The 15,178-nt window shown below is 29.7% G+C and overlaps 3 protein-coding genes across 6 annotated transcripts in view; 1 reads left to right on the top strand and 2 right to left on the bottom strand.

Annotated features, from left to right (window-relative positions):
- Positions 1–4,737, bottom strand: part of LOC105453435 (piezo-type mechanosensitive ion channel component 2-like) — a 27,522-nt gene extending 22,785 nt beyond the window's left edge. The window contains exons 1-2 of the mRNA XM_011695395.1: positions 4,649–4,737; positions 588–683 (exon numbers count right to left, since the gene is read on the bottom strand). Coding sequence (XP_011693697.1) covers positions 588–654 — 67 coding nt within the window. The 5' untranslated portion in view covers positions 655–683; positions 4,649–4,737. The remainder of the gene's footprint in view (positions 1–587; positions 684–4,648) is intronic.
- Positions 4,738–6,476: 1,739 nt separating this feature from the next.
- On the bottom strand, positions 6,477–11,585 carry LOC105453351 (peptidyl-prolyl cis-trans isomerase, rhodopsin-specific isozyme). Of its 2 annotated transcripts, none has more exons than XM_011695228.1 (5): positions 11,359–11,585; positions 8,810–9,014; positions 8,512–8,714; positions 8,169–8,308; positions 6,477–6,876 (listed from the first exon to the last, which is right to left on the bottom strand). In XM_011695228.1, exons 1-5 carry the CDS (start codon positions 11,410–11,412, stop codon positions 6,780–6,782), a joined length of 699 nt encoding a protein of 232 aa, XP_011693530.1. In that variant the 5' UTR covers positions 11,413–11,585; the 3' UTR covers positions 6,477–6,779. The 2 variants fall into 2 exon arrangements, with proteins under 2 accessions (XP_011693530.1, XP_011693531.1); XM_011695229.1 differs by lacking the exon at positions 11,359–11,585 and adding an exon at positions 9,565–9,599.
- Positions 9,554–15,178, top strand: part of LOC105453353 (carboxypeptidase B-like) — an 8,514-nt gene continuing 2,889 nt past the window's right edge. The window contains exons 1-3 of one of the 3 annotated variants that reach the window (XM_011695230.1): positions 9,554–9,632; positions 12,523–12,806; positions 12,934–13,128. In XM_011695230.1, the coding sequence (XP_011693532.1) occupies positions 12,539–12,806; positions 12,934–13,128 (463 nt within the window). In that variant the 5' untranslated portion in view covers positions 9,554–9,632; positions 12,523–12,538. Of the gene's footprint in view, positions 9,633–9,733; positions 9,824–12,522; positions 12,807–12,933; positions 13,129–15,178 lie in introns of those variants that run through there. The other 2 variants (XM_011695232.1, XM_011695231.1) reach the window with 2 other exon arrangements.

Genomic DNA, 15,178 nt, shown 5'->3' with positions numbered 1-15,178 from the left:
AGCTAGGATTATTAATCGATTGAAAATGATGGCGACCACAGGTATGATATCATCAGTGCATTTATATTATCTCATATTTCGTATTACAAACAACTGTAATGTTTTACGTAAATATTAGCATTTAATTTAAATTCGTCAATCTTTGTTCTATGGCAAGTACTTTTTCAATAAATCATACATAATATGTATTATAACAATAAAGGAAGTGTAAAATAAAAATATTTAACGTCTGCAGATAAAGCAATAAAATTAAAATATTGAAACTATACAAAATTAAAGCTTTATTACTTTTTTATTTATTTTTTAAATAGTTTTTCAGTTAAGTTACTGCAATTGTTTTTATCAAATATTTCATATATTTAAATAAATGTTTTTGAAAAAATGAGTGATCAAATCGCTTGATATAGCCGGTAAAAATGCAGAAAATATGCATTCGTTACATAAGATAAAACTAATCTCATGTATAAAAAGATTTTATATTCATTTTTATTCGCCTCTAATTATATACTTTGAAGAAATAAATATACATAAATTATTTGATAAACAAGAAAACTGAATAGAGAAGAAATCATGCGAATGAAACTCACATCCAGCTAAGATGGCTGGTAGAATGACCCTGAGAAGGGCCACGTTCAACCAGTATGCCTTCGTCATGCCTCGAGGTGCCTGGATGGCCTTTCACCCTGAAACAAAGGAAACAGGGACGTAATGATTGGCTGTGCGCCTAAGAGCAAAACATCTTGAAATTTCTCTATGATTGTAAACATTTTGACATCGACAAGGGCAATCGAACATCTTTAACTTCATTTCGCCAAGAGACGCAATACTGGCGTTCCACGCTACGCTCTTCGCTTTACGATTGCATTGACCCTTTCAGACGAAAGACCCTGAAGTTTTTTTCATAAACCGGTTTTCACTGTGCTCCACATGATATGTTCCTCAAGTAGCCATAGTATAAACAGCATTTGAAGTTACTCAAAGTTATTTAGACAACAGGGCATCTTTCCAACTTTATGTGACTATCAGAAATTAACACTGAAAATTATTAGTTTATATCTTATTATTAGCAAATCAATTAATTATTTTTGTAAGTGCGTGTGTAACAGATCGCAATTAAGTAGTCGGGGACGGAATGAGATAATTGAAAGTTTCGGAAATGACTTGCCATTAAGCAATTCTGGGAACGAGAGCGAGTATGTTTTTGGCCGTGAGAGGATTCAGCAAAAAGAGGCGCGCCCACCTTAATTACGGGCCAATTACATAGGGACGACATCGCTGAAAGGTGCGCCGGTTACGCTTTTATCGTATGAAGATGTGAACGCGAATGGTGTATGCGGTAGAAAGAGGGAGAGAAAAGCATGACGTTGCGTGACGTATTATTTCACCATGAGCAATATCAATCAACTTTATAATTCCATGGAATCTGACAACAGTCTTTGTGATACGGCACACGAAAAAGAAAAGAAAATGGATAATTAAAAATCAGCGTTAATTGTTTTTGTAACAGACAATTCCTTTTTGTGTAACTTAAAGAGATATCTATTGTTAAAATAAGACTTATGAATAATAATATAAACACATTGATTTATTTTTAGTATCTGATTTTTCGAAAATTGAAAGATTCTTCAGTCTTACAATATAGCGCATGTCGTTTGATTTTCAAATAACAATAGTGATAATAATCATTTATAAAGAGAATTATATCTGCATCGAGTTACTTTTTCTGAAAGAATATCATTAATTCTATTTAATTTTCATAATGTCTTATTTATGGAATGTAACAGATTAATGACGATAGTATAAGATATTAATAATGATATTATTAATTTTTAACAGAATGAGTTTAAAATTTCTTATGATTTTTTTTGTGAAAGAAAAAATATATTATCGAATATTGTCAGAGATAACATCTAAGGTGCGTCTAATGGCTTTACTTATTGGACTGCACAGGGGAGATAAATTGGGTGGAGCAAATGTTCCCCTATGATAAATAATATCATGATTGACAACGGTATATATACCGTGCATGATTCATGTGCAAACATAACAGTGTTTTTATCAAGATATCGAAGCTTTAGATTGAAGCTGCTATTGATAACCTTTCTATACATTTCTCTCGTTGTGCAAATTTTAAGAGTACATTGTCTTAAGGAGAGATATGTTCGAGATCGTATGCGTAATTCTCATTGAATGTCTTATACGTAGTTCGCACATGTGTCACGTGTCGTATTTTAATTAGCCATCTGACTTGGCTGATGTGTTTACTTGAATCGTAAATACTCGAAGTATGCTAATCAATAACGAAGTATGCTAATCAATAACGTGTAGATTTTGTTAAAATTACATGATGAATAATATGTTGTTTCTTTACTTAAAATGTATGGAGAATTTCACAATCATGTAACCGATACCATATGTGTTCCATAATATAATAATATAATTAGAGGTATAAGAATTTTATTTCAATAAAATATTTGTTAGTATAGTATTTAATATTGCAATATTATTCGTGCAGTAACAGAATGTTTAAATTTAATTGTCGTGGATACAGCATAAATTATTGTATAAGAAATAAAATTTAATTATTTCAATAAGTAAATAATAAACTACTATATTACTAAAGAATTCGTCAACACCTATTATTACCATCATTGATTATGTCTCACAAATTATCGTCTCTGTCTAGCTATTGGTCAATCTGTGATCTAATAAGAAGAATTATTTTTAAATGCTGAGTAAATGTATGCGTGAATGTAATAACGTACAGAAGATGTGAACTTGTTATACACATATTTAGATTTATTATATATTTATTAATATATATTTGATATTTATTTCTTGTTTGTCTTGATATAGAAAACTATGTTTTGATTGAATTTCGCAGTAGGTAGTAATTTATGAAATGTGCAGTTTGCGTGCCGAGTTGATATGTTTCGTGTACAGATGCATATCGCACATCATAATGTGAGATTAATCAAGAGATTGCACATTTTAATTGCACTGTGAAACATTATGCTGGATTTCTATTTTTCTGGATGTTTTTGATAATTGCGATAGATTATCTCGATGTCTAAAACTATTTTTCAGCTTGTAAAATATATAAAAATGCTTATACATATATAAAAATATATATGTGTAATATTGTATTAAAAATATTATATACATATATATATATATGTATATATATTTATAAATAACAAATTTGTTTTTTAAATTGGTTCTTCTTTTTATCTTTTAAAGCAATTAAAAAAAAAGACGCTAAAATAGAATTTCTAGAAAATTTATAGATAAGCATTTATCAATGAGCTGTTAGCTATTTGACTTCCGTGACGCGCGTAGTTGCAGGTTAATTTAATATTAATTATTGCAATATAGTTCAAATTGTATTACTTAACAAACTGTAAATAAAATAGGAATAAGACGTGAATTACAGAATTTTACTACTACAAATAAAATATGCTATTCATATTACTTGTTAAAAAATAATCCGAGACAAATAAAATTAATACAAGATTTACTATAATTTATAGTGACTGTTTAGTATGTAGTACATATATAGAACAACAACGGTGTTGAATCTTTTTATATTTTTTGTTATCTTGCTGATAGTAATGCACAAATATATGTGGGAGGTTTTGTACACTTGCACGATTATCAGGTAGATAATACTAATTGTAAATGTTATACAATGCTCATATTCTAAATTCTTTGTCAATATTTTAAAGCATCTTTAAATTGATACAACACATATATAATTACACAAATATAATAAAATTCATGTTATATAAATAATTTATTGCAACCGCGTGTAAATGTTTTCTAAATTCTGCTTTTTTATTTAATAAGTATGTAAATATGAATATAAAAAATCTGACTACGCTGTGTTAAAAAAATTTGGACTACAAAATTGTGAGAAAAATTTCTCTTTTCGTAGAGAAATTTTTCTCAAAGTTATTTTTATTTTATGGATGAGTCTGAGTCAACACAGCATCGCAGACTGTTATACCGTCCTTGGTCGCGACATATATTTGCAGTGGCTCATGCTTCCGTTTACAGTAATTGTTGTCGACAATGATATACTATATGATAACGCAATCTTATGCCTGCATTGAGTACCTTGCTAACTTTGTCATTACTTTTTTTTATATTTATAATTTCTTTATATATTAGCAAATCTTACAAATTTATTGTCATAAATCCATTCATAAAGCTATTTATTACATACGGAGCAAAATAAAAGCCACTATCATAAATTTATTCCTAATTCTGTAATTTGTAATTTCAAACTTTATTTGCAAGCAGAGACCTTGTCAGTAGATATCTGTGACTACGAGAGGAAATTCTAAATCTGAGGCCAATCATTTTATTTAAAATGACAACATATATCATGCAATCTGTCACGTTTATTTTTTGACATGTTATACATATGTATATCTATTAATTAAAGAAAAAAAGGAGTCTTCACAGCTCCTAAATTAAACACGCCACAATGTGTTCTAAACACTGTTCGAGTTCCATCAAAGATTCTAACTGCTTCATGGCATCAAAGATCAACAAATACTGGAGCAAACATTCTCAAACGTTCCGCTGTTATTTTCGCATTTGCCTCCCGATTGCGTAAATCATTGTAATAGAAAATGGAGCGTACCTTATACGAGAGTACTTATACACTGTTTCGGAACATCCCCCTTCAAGAACTTTCTCCCAGCTGTCCTCGGACCGATCGAACTTCGAAGGGAGCAACATGCGCTTTAATTTCCGACAATGCTTTTCAGCAATCGCGAGAGCAACACATCACACTGTCACGATTAATGAACACACAAACGCACCACGTCCACGACACACTTAAGTACCGTGTACTTTCTTGTGATTTTATGAATGACAGCGCTCGTGCACGTCCACGTGTCATCTATTACAAAATCGTCGGAGCGTCGACCGACCCTCAATTCCCTTTTACATACGACTACAGCCGAGTTCAGCCGACCACCGACGTCTGGTGATCGACGCCGGTTTGCCACCGACTGGTTTGGTCGTTCAGACGCCTAGCCAAGGTTGAATCCGATATCCGCGTATGCTTGGTACGAGCAAAGCCTAGTGTGCATGCGCGATAACTTTGTGCGTCATCGACATTATCTTACACTAACGCGATTCTCTCTTCCTCGCCGTTCAATACTATTAATGGTAATTTAATTAAAAAGAACATTTTTCTATTTCGCTTTTCTTTCTTTTTTACGTCTTTAATATATATATATTTTTTTTCATATGATGACGATGAAGAAATTGTGTAATATGCATCTTAGAAAGAAGTGTGATTTAAAACTATACTATCATAATGGCTGGCGGAGATATGGAATCGGAGATAATATAATGTTATGCATATTATCCTATTTTACATTTTATTAATTTATTGCAAAGTAACGAAGTAATTTTTAAATAATAATGTCATGATCTTCACAGAGATGGCGCCTGATGTTCCTTTCTTCTCGTGCTATCCAAGAAGCAAACCATACTATAACGCGGTTGTATCAGCTCCTATATAGCGCCATACTATAATATACGCGTAATGCAGCTCCCTTATAAGAATAATATATAAATAATGTACAATTATAGGCAGTTCCAAGTACATACATAAATAAATATGAAAGCTACAAAACGAGTAACGGCAAATTCATTATTTAAAGTATTTCATATCAAAATTGTCGCTTAGACATTTAATTGTTTCATCATGTAATGGAAGATTGCGAGTATCGAGAATTTAAATCCCAACGGTATGCAGGTTGCCTTAATCCACGCCCATGCACTGTAAATAATGTAAATATACACATTTTAATAATGCATTAATGAGTGACAAACTCAGCTGTGTCACTAAAAGATTATTTGTTTAGATAAAGGCGAATGTAAAAAAAACCGGATAGTTTACGTCAAAAAATATATTTTTAATCTACTTTCTGAGCATATCAACATTTTAACGTAATTTTAACTTTTTTTTATATTTACGTCTACATAAGCAGTCATTTCATTTACATTATAATTAAATTAAGATAATTACTTTTTTTTCCTCTCAGTGTACGACTGCAGTCAAGTTCAGCTATTGATGTCTGATCGACGCCGGTTTGCCACCGACTGATTTGACTGTTCAGATGCCTAGCCATCAAAGTTGATTCCAAGATTCTTATGTACTCGTGTAAAAGAGAAATGTGCATGCGCGATAACTATAGTATGTCATCGACACTATCTTATATACTAATGCAATTCTCTCTTCCTCGCCGTTTAATACTTATTAATACTAATTAAATATTAATAGTAATTTAATTAAAATGTTTTTCTTCGCTTTTCTGTTTTTTCCACGTATTCAATATATATACATATATTGTTATATGATGACAATCAAGAAATTGTGTAATATGTATTTTACAAAAGTGTATATATTTTAAAATTATATGGTGGGCAAATATGAGATCAGAGATAATATGATGTTATATATATTATTCTCGTTTTATTAATATATTACATAAAGTAGACGAAGTAATTTTTAAATAATAATGTCACGATCTTTACAAAGATGGCGCTTGATGTTCCTTTCTTCTCGTGTTATCCAAGAAGTAAACCATACTATAACTTTGTGTCACCTCTATACGCGTAACTCTCTTATAAGAATGATACATAAGTAATGTACAATTATGTACTGTACTATATATATAAATAAATATGAAATTTGTAGATCGAGTAAAGGCGTAAATTTATTATTTAAAGTCAGTCTTTCATGTCAAAATTATCATTCAGACATTCAACTGTTTCATCATGTAATGGAAGACCGCGAGTATCGAGAAGCTAAATCCCAACGGTACGCAGGTCGCCTTAATCCACGCCCATGCACTGCAAATATGCACGTTTTAATATTGCATTAATGAATGATAAACTCAGCTGTGTCACTAAAACATTATTTGTCCAGATAAAGAATAAAGAATATAAAAAAGGCGGATAGTTTACGTCAAAGAATATATTTTCAATCTATCTTCCGAGCATATCAAAATTTTAACGTTTACTTTTATACTTACGTCTACATAAGCAGTCTTTTCATTCATGTATAATATAAAACAATCAAGAATATAAATTGTTCCGAAATATAACATCAATTATAATTGCGTACAGTAAAGCCTATAAAGCTATTAAAGCGCGTAAAGATATTTATAGCTTTATATATTAATGTTACTCAACTAATTAATTACTGTTGTGACAATTACGCCTCTTCAATTTCCAAGACTATGCAAACATAATTATCAACGTAGAGTTTATAATTATAATAGAAAGAAGCGCAACAATTTAATTAAGTTAGGGAATAGCCAAGGAAGGAAAATCAATTGAATTTTAAATAAAATTGAAAAGGTCCCACAGAAATAAACATTTAAATTATAAATAATATAAGGGCTAATAAACCAAATACATGCTAATACGTGTATTAAAATAAATAAATATAACAATGTCAGCACATCAAATAATACCATATGTCACAAATAATACCATATGTCACGTCAACCATCTGCTTCAAGAAATGCAAACATTTTGATTCTTAAATTAGCGGTGTTCAATGAATTTTTAACGCACTTACAATCATTATCAAATTCGTTCGCATACAATTGTCAATATTCTTTGATAAAATGGAAATATAAAAAGTCCAGCAATATCAAATAATGTCAAAATAATTGCAATAGTTATTTGACATTGCTTGACTTCCTATAGATATTTATTGTGACTAATAACATTTATGATAAATCATACCTGTTAAATATAGACTTCAAGTTTGAGTTATGGAAATGGACGACAAGGCAAGAATACGCAAAGAAAACTATCTATTAGAGAATATCGACATTTGTATGCAAGCGAATTTCTATTAACAATTTTAAGTACGTTAAATAGCCACTGAAAATAACTGTTAATTTAAAAAATTTGTATTTCTTAAAGCAGATCGCCTTAATATAATTCAATGTGTTGACATTATTATTTATCTATTTTAATACAGTACGTATTAGCCGTATTTTACTTATACACTTATACACTTTTACGTATTACACATATTTTAATAAATGTATATATCCAGCTTGACTCATTAGCCCCCTTATTAGAAAGCAATTAATAATGTTATTAATGCATCGATAATATTAGATTACTCGTAAGGATTATCTGATATAGTAAATGGCTCCGTCGGAAGAATTCCACTATCGTAGATTATTACAGGCACGAGTGGAATGTCATCGCTATCTGTTTTGGTCTGTTCGATCTTGAAAACCACAGCTTCCCCGCTAACCACCTACAGAAAGAATTGTTTAACGAAAAGATGCATATAAAAGACGCATATAAAAGATTTAAATAATCATTCATAATACTATAATAAATTATAGTAAAAAAGTTGTTTAATAGTTATCCATATTGAATTATTTTTTTAATAATATGTCGTTAAACACAAGCAAATAATAAATTAAATATGATGTAATTTTATATATTTTTTATTACTTTTCCAAATGCAGTATGATGATCGTCTAGCCAAGGAGTTGCTACAGTAGTGATGAAAAATTGACAACCGTTCGTGTTCTTTCCAGCGTTTGCCATGCTGACGAACAATGATCCGCTATGTTTCACCTCGAATGTTTCATCATCGAAATATTTTCCGTAAATACTAATGGAACCAGTACCATCGCCATTTTCGACGTCGCCACCTGTAATATATGCGTAATCACAAATTTAAATAATAATTTAGTGTGTGCAATAAAAAATAAAAAATAATTTCTTATCGGAAGAATAGAAGCGTTACCTTGAATCATGAATTTCTTTACCACGCGATGAAATTTGGTCCCTGTGTATTTCTTTCCAGCTACACCAGTGGAAGCAAAAGTGATAAAGTTTTTCACCGTTTTAGGCGCAATGTCGCCGAACAAACCAATAACAATCCTACCAACTGGATGATTATCAATCATGATATCGAAGTATATTTGATCAGTGACTCTAAATGTTTCTGCCTGAAATGGAAATTTTTTTAAAACATTTACTTGTCTTTCACGTAGATCTTACGTAATGATTATTTATTACAATAAAAATAAAAGCAAGTTTAATATCTACGAGTTTTAATTAATATCTAAATATTAATTAAAATGAAAGAAAAAAATTGATATAATAATATTCTTTTTAATGTAATAATATAATTTTCTTATAGGAGTATAAATTAATTATACTATATAAATGATAAAGAATATAGAAAATAAGTTTCTATTAAAAGTAAAATAAGACTGTCTCTCTCATACACGTTTTATTTTAATAACTAAAAGAACAAAGACTACTAAAAAGCGACAATTTTTTTAATAGCTTTAAAATTGTAAAGAAATTATGTTCTTATCAACTAGTTTTCTTATCAAACGTCTTTAAAAGTACGGGAAGGTCATAAAGGCACACAGAAGTAGTTCACGTTTCGAGTAGAATAAGTAGAATAAGTAAATATCTAATAAGTAGGGATTATAAAATTACATAAGTGAAAGATATGCAAAACAAGTAAAATATATTCTTATATGTTACCTTGAACCAATTTAACGATCAAATTTTGCGGAATACGTTTGCTGTAAGTATATTTTATAAATAAAAAGGTAAGTATATTTTATAAATAAAGCACACAGAAGTAGTTCACGTTTTGAGTAGAATAAGTAGAATAAGTAAATATCTAATAAGTAGGGATTATAAAATTACATAAGTGAAAGATATGCAAAACAATTAAAATATATTCTTATATGTTACCTTGAACCAATTTAACGATCAAATTTTGCGGAATACGTTTGCTGTATATTTTATAAATAAAAAGGAGATATATACGCATACGCTCGGAAACATTTTGTTATCATGTTACATTTATCTGTCGGAATAATACAATATGGTGATAAAATACTGGTTAAACATTGCTTAAAAATGTTTACTCATCCAATTGTAAAACGAATACACGTGCAGTTTGGTAACGTTGCTAATAAAAAATATAGCAAGCAATGGTATCATCACATATTCCTGCCACATTGTAATTGATATTGAAAGACTGATTATCGCAAGCATATAAATGTTCTTCCGCTTAAATTAGTTTATGTGAAAACTGAAAGCACTTTTTATCAGTCTCACCTCATTTTCCTTTTTAATGAAAAATATTTTCATGGTGTATTAATATAATACTGATATATATACTGATGAAATGTACATATTGATACTTTGAGACCAATACAAGGCCGTTTATTCATCAGAGCCTTTCAGACGATTTCCTTCAATGATGTCAAATGATAAACACAGCTAGACTACAAAAAAAGAATCAAATCGCTTATCTCTCATTATAATATATTAACGACAAACCCGATGTCATGTTTAATATCTTTGTAATTGTAACATTAAAAAAAATCGTTTCCGGACCTGTAATTTCTATACATATGTAACATTTATATAACATAATTTTTATTTCTACTATACATACATAGATCGAACTATCATCAAAATTTTATTTAACGTTACCTAATGCTTACAATAAAGTTTTATTTTTTTAATTATATTTTGTTTTAAATATAAACTGATTTCAATGCAATCACAAAAAATCACATTCGATGTTGTTATATTTCATAAAAATTTTGAATGTGTCGTAAATTCTATCTGCTTTAAATATTGCAAGTGTTGATTTTGAATCTAATAAAAGTGATATAGAATAGGGCCATTAATTTAACGCGTATTCGCAACAGTCGTAGTGGCTTGTATTTAAAGTGACATACACATCCACGGCAGAATTATTCGCGTGCAAAGTTGCACGATTGATGCACGTGTTCATGCGTCTATCGAAGCGACCAAAGAAACCTTATGATGTCTGAAGGTAGCACGTTCGTCTGACCTATTACTATTATCTATTTATTTCAGCTATATAAAGTAACATTTTTCCAAACTTCAAATTAAATAAACAATTTATTGCAAAATAACGTCCAAATTTATCATGTCAATACATGTTACGACGAATACAGAATCTTTATCATCGGATTCACGAATAATGTCTTATAGAATTTCACGAAAAGATATCCGTAATAAAAATTCAGTGCCCAAAATAATGTTTTGCGATTAGATTCCTCTTTTTTATTTTATGAAAGTATATGCAATGCAAAGTGTTAATATTGCAATGCCTTGAAAATATCGTAATTTGACACACAATTACATAGATAAAAGAATAGAAGCTCTTCTAATGCAACAATCAATTATTTTCTACGTTAAACGGTTAGAATTATACATATAACGGTATTTAAAAAATGCAGTTGGGGATAATATAATAAAATTGTTTTAAGCACACACAGCAAACGGTACCTTAATGGACGAGGCAACAGCCACGAAAACGACGATCGTCAATAGGCACTTCATACTTTTACGATTTTGTCCCAAATGATGTCCTGATGCACACGTTGCAGTGTTGCTTTTTTTTTAATCGGTTATTAAGCTGCGATCATGATTGCGACGTAGCGGTGCAAGAATGATACAAGGAGGATGTACAGTAGAAGCCGCGTGTCTGCCCGCGATTTGCGCTGTCGCGTCGTCGAGAGCTGCGTCGGCGCTCTAAATTAAATAAAGTAGCCGAGCATTAATGGATCATTTGCAATAACGAATTCTTACAAGGAACAATAATATTTAAAGTCTATAGATAATCTTGTAACTTAAAAAAAGATCAAATAAAATATATAAATTTCAAAAACTCTAGCATTTATTTTTTTGTATAATTATTTTAAAGGTTTCTTCTTGTGCATGTATATAGAATTCTATAAATTATAAAAATTAAAACGCTAAAAACGATGAATTCTATGTTGTATATTTCCTCTTGATTTCTTAATTATAGCAGTTTTACGACTTTATGAAGACGAAAAAGTAAAGAAATTTGATATCAAAAAGAAGATAAAATTAATAAATTAATTAAAAATTTGTATATATCTTTTTATTCATTTAACTTTTTCCAAATTGCTCAACGAATTTACGAGTTCGATAAAAGAATTTAACCAAACTCTGCTGTAAATAATATCGACAGTGTCGGTCTGCCTGTATATATATATATATATTTGGCGCGAGACATTACTAAGTCTCTTGATTAAGATGCTTAATTTAAATGTCAATGATTACAAAGTGTCTAACGAAAGAAGACTTCCTTTTTCAATTATTTCTTTGATCGATTAGAACATGAAATTTTACATCGCGATTTTTTGAATATCGATAATGTTGTTAAGCATAAATAAACGTACTCTATATAAAAATATCGGCAACCGACGCGTGTTGTTCGACTATATGCTAAATAAAAAAAACTTTTAGCTATTGTCCGTTTAGCTATTGTCCTTCTACCATCCAGTACACGTATCCATTTCGATGTGAATTTGCGACGACCGTAACGGATTCGACAGTCTTCGTATCCTCGATCGGGTGATTCCGTTACTCTCGCTCACCGGTCGGCGCCGCGTATTATAAAAGCCGTGTACATTCCGTTTTCAGAACAGTTTTGGCGAAAATGAGGAACAGCGGGCAGTTACGGACAGTGAACATGAAGTGGGTGACGTTGACGACGTTAGCCATCGTCGTCTTCGTTGATGCAACCCGTTTCGTGGATCCTGTATCAAAGGAACCTGTGCCAGATTATTTCGGGGATGGTATTGAACAAATACATAAAAGAAACACTGCGCTGAAAGCTGTTTACGAGGGGGATCAAGTGTGGAGGCTCTACAAGCATAACGATACGATAGTGAATAATTATGTGGACGAATACGAATCATACGGTTGTACGTAATAAATAAAATTTTTATTAAAACATAATTTTATCTCTCATTCGCGCGCAAAATGGATGTGAGATATTATTAAGAATCGTAGAAGGTTAAATAACTAAACAGATACTTTTTTTTTATATAGCATTTTCGATATGGTCAAATCAACCATCGTCTGTCGATATTTTCGTAAAAAGCCAAATGCTTGATACCGTTGAAACGCATCTCAGACAAAGTGGGATAAAATATGACGTGCTGATCGAAGATGTTCAAAGAGCGATCGAAGAAGAGAATGTTCCTCTTTCGGTACAAATGGCAGCTGATCTTGAAGGACGCAAAGGTTTGACGCTTTTATTACAATCATATTAATTAAACTTATTATTATAACTTTAATAATAATTTATTATTATAATTTTAATTTTCTAATTGATATATTATAAAATCATTTAGCGATAATCACAAGGAAGACAAAAATTTTATTCAAAGTTATTATATAAATAATAATAATAGTATAATTAATACCTACGTAAAGAAACATTTATTGATATATTTGTGCATTACTGAATGCTTTTGATAATTTTCATTAAAAGCTTACACTTTGGGTCATTTATCGCTGCTTATCGTTTATGCTTCAGTATGCTCCTGCATCACTATCTCTATCATTTTTCTTCGCTTTTTGACAGTCACATTAGTAATAAAAAAAAGCAACTAGCTTATAATTAGACTTGTTCCGTTGACACTCATGAAAGTCACGAAAGAAGCTATTGTTTGGTCGTTACTTTAATCGATCGCGTAGCAAAGGAAGCTAATGAAAATGAATCGATAATCCTTATTTGGAACTACATTCGAAAGTGATTTATTACAAGTCATAGTTTGATGTTAATTTTGGACTTAGATTAATTTAAATTAATTTAAATAATATAAATAGTTTAAAAAATTTCCGTTTATATAAATTATAATTTATTAAAAATTGTAAACTAAATAAAAAATCAAAATAAATTCTTAAAGAATTAACAACATTCCAATATTCTAATTAATTATTTTCGATTATTTCTTATAATTAGATTAAATTATTGTATTTGTAATAATTGTCGTACAGAGGGTATAGTAAATACTCTCTACATGATGTCCAATTATTACTAAACACTACGGTCAAACTTTATATTTACATATATATGTATATATATACATATATGTGTGTGTGTGTGTGTGTGTGTGTGTGTGTGTGTGTGTGTATAAGTTCAATATTTTAATATTAATGCGTAAACATATAATAAAGTTCTTACCTCTATTATACAATTTTAATACATTTTGGATAGTTAATCTAATATTTCCTAAAGATTAATGAGGTAGTGCTGGAGACAAAAGGGAGAAGCTCAACGAGAAATAATCGGTCTATAGACCGTCGATTCGATGTTTATATTAGATATCGAATCGATGTCTACCCAAGTAGAAAGATGCTGTCAAATGAAGTTTCTATCTTATTGACGTCATTAAGACGTCATTTGACGTTATTTTGCCACTTGGGTAGACATCGTTTCGATGTCTAATATGAATTATGAACATAACATGTCTATAGACCGATTATTTAAATTCTCGTTAAAGGACAAAAGAACAGTTGTTACGTCGTAAATATTTCAGAAATTATAATAGATATGTGTGTGACCACAAAGCGAGATACACTATATATAGATCGGTATTTGTTTATTAGTTTCCTGTTTTGCGAAATGTGCACGAATGTAGAAGCAGAAGTTATTTTTTTCATTCAAATAAGTTTTAATGAGTGCACAAAATTAAAAATTTTTTTTTATAACGAAAATACAATATATTATCTTAACATATTTTAGTGATTATTGGTGTTGATAATTTGCTTAGTTTAATTAAAACTTTTACTTACATACATATTTAATAAAATTACTTATATGAATCATAAAATATTATTAGATCAATATATAGTAACATTATTATCTGAAAATAATTGTAGCATAGGAATTATCGTTAAAAAATAAAGAAAATAGATTTTTATGTGTGGTTGTTTCTCTATTTTAATTTTTATATTCATTATTAGAAAAAGAAGCCGTTTTTATTCAATTCTGTTACTTATAGTTAATTTCTTAAATATATGTGATTTTGGTTAAATAGTCTTTAAGTTAAGAAGAAGAAGTTATTATTCGTTTTCACTTGTTTATGTGAAAAAATACCTAATAAATAATTATCACATTATTTCGTTCATAAATAATGTGACACAATTGTTTCTTTCTACTGTTACAATCGTTCTTATCGTTACAATCGTTACTATCGTAACAGTAATTCTCACGTTATTTAAATTTTTTTCCCAGTTATATTTTAGAATTTTATATAAGAAAATTTTGTAGCCAAACAAATTCTGC

The sequence above is a fragment of the Wasmannia auropunctata genome, unplaced genomic scaffold, assembly GCF_000956235.1.
Source record: "Wasmannia auropunctata unplaced genomic scaffold, wasmannia.A_1.0 LD336000.1, whole genome shotgun sequence".
NCBI classification, from domain to species: Eukaryota; Metazoa; Arthropoda; class Insecta; order Hymenoptera; family Formicidae; genus Wasmannia; species Wasmannia auropunctata.
Note: the sequence above shows the minus strand (reverse complement) of the source record. Positions and strands in the feature narration are given on the sequence as shown.

Excerpts from the sequence above, each read along its gene's own strand:
- LOC105453351 (XM_011695228.1), bottom strand. The coding sequence starts at position 11,412 with ATGAAGTGCCTATTGACGATCGTCGTTTTCGTGGCTGTTGCCTCGTCC. Across the intron at positions 9,015-11,358 it reads CTGTTGCCTCGTCCATTAAG|GCAGAAACATTTAGAGTCAC; the intron begins GTACCGTTTGCT and ends TTTCCATTTCAG. Across the intron at positions 6,877-8,168 it reads ATATCAGATAATCCTTACGA|TGCATGGGCGTGGATTAAGG; the intron begins GTAATCTAATAT and ends GCATATTTGCAG.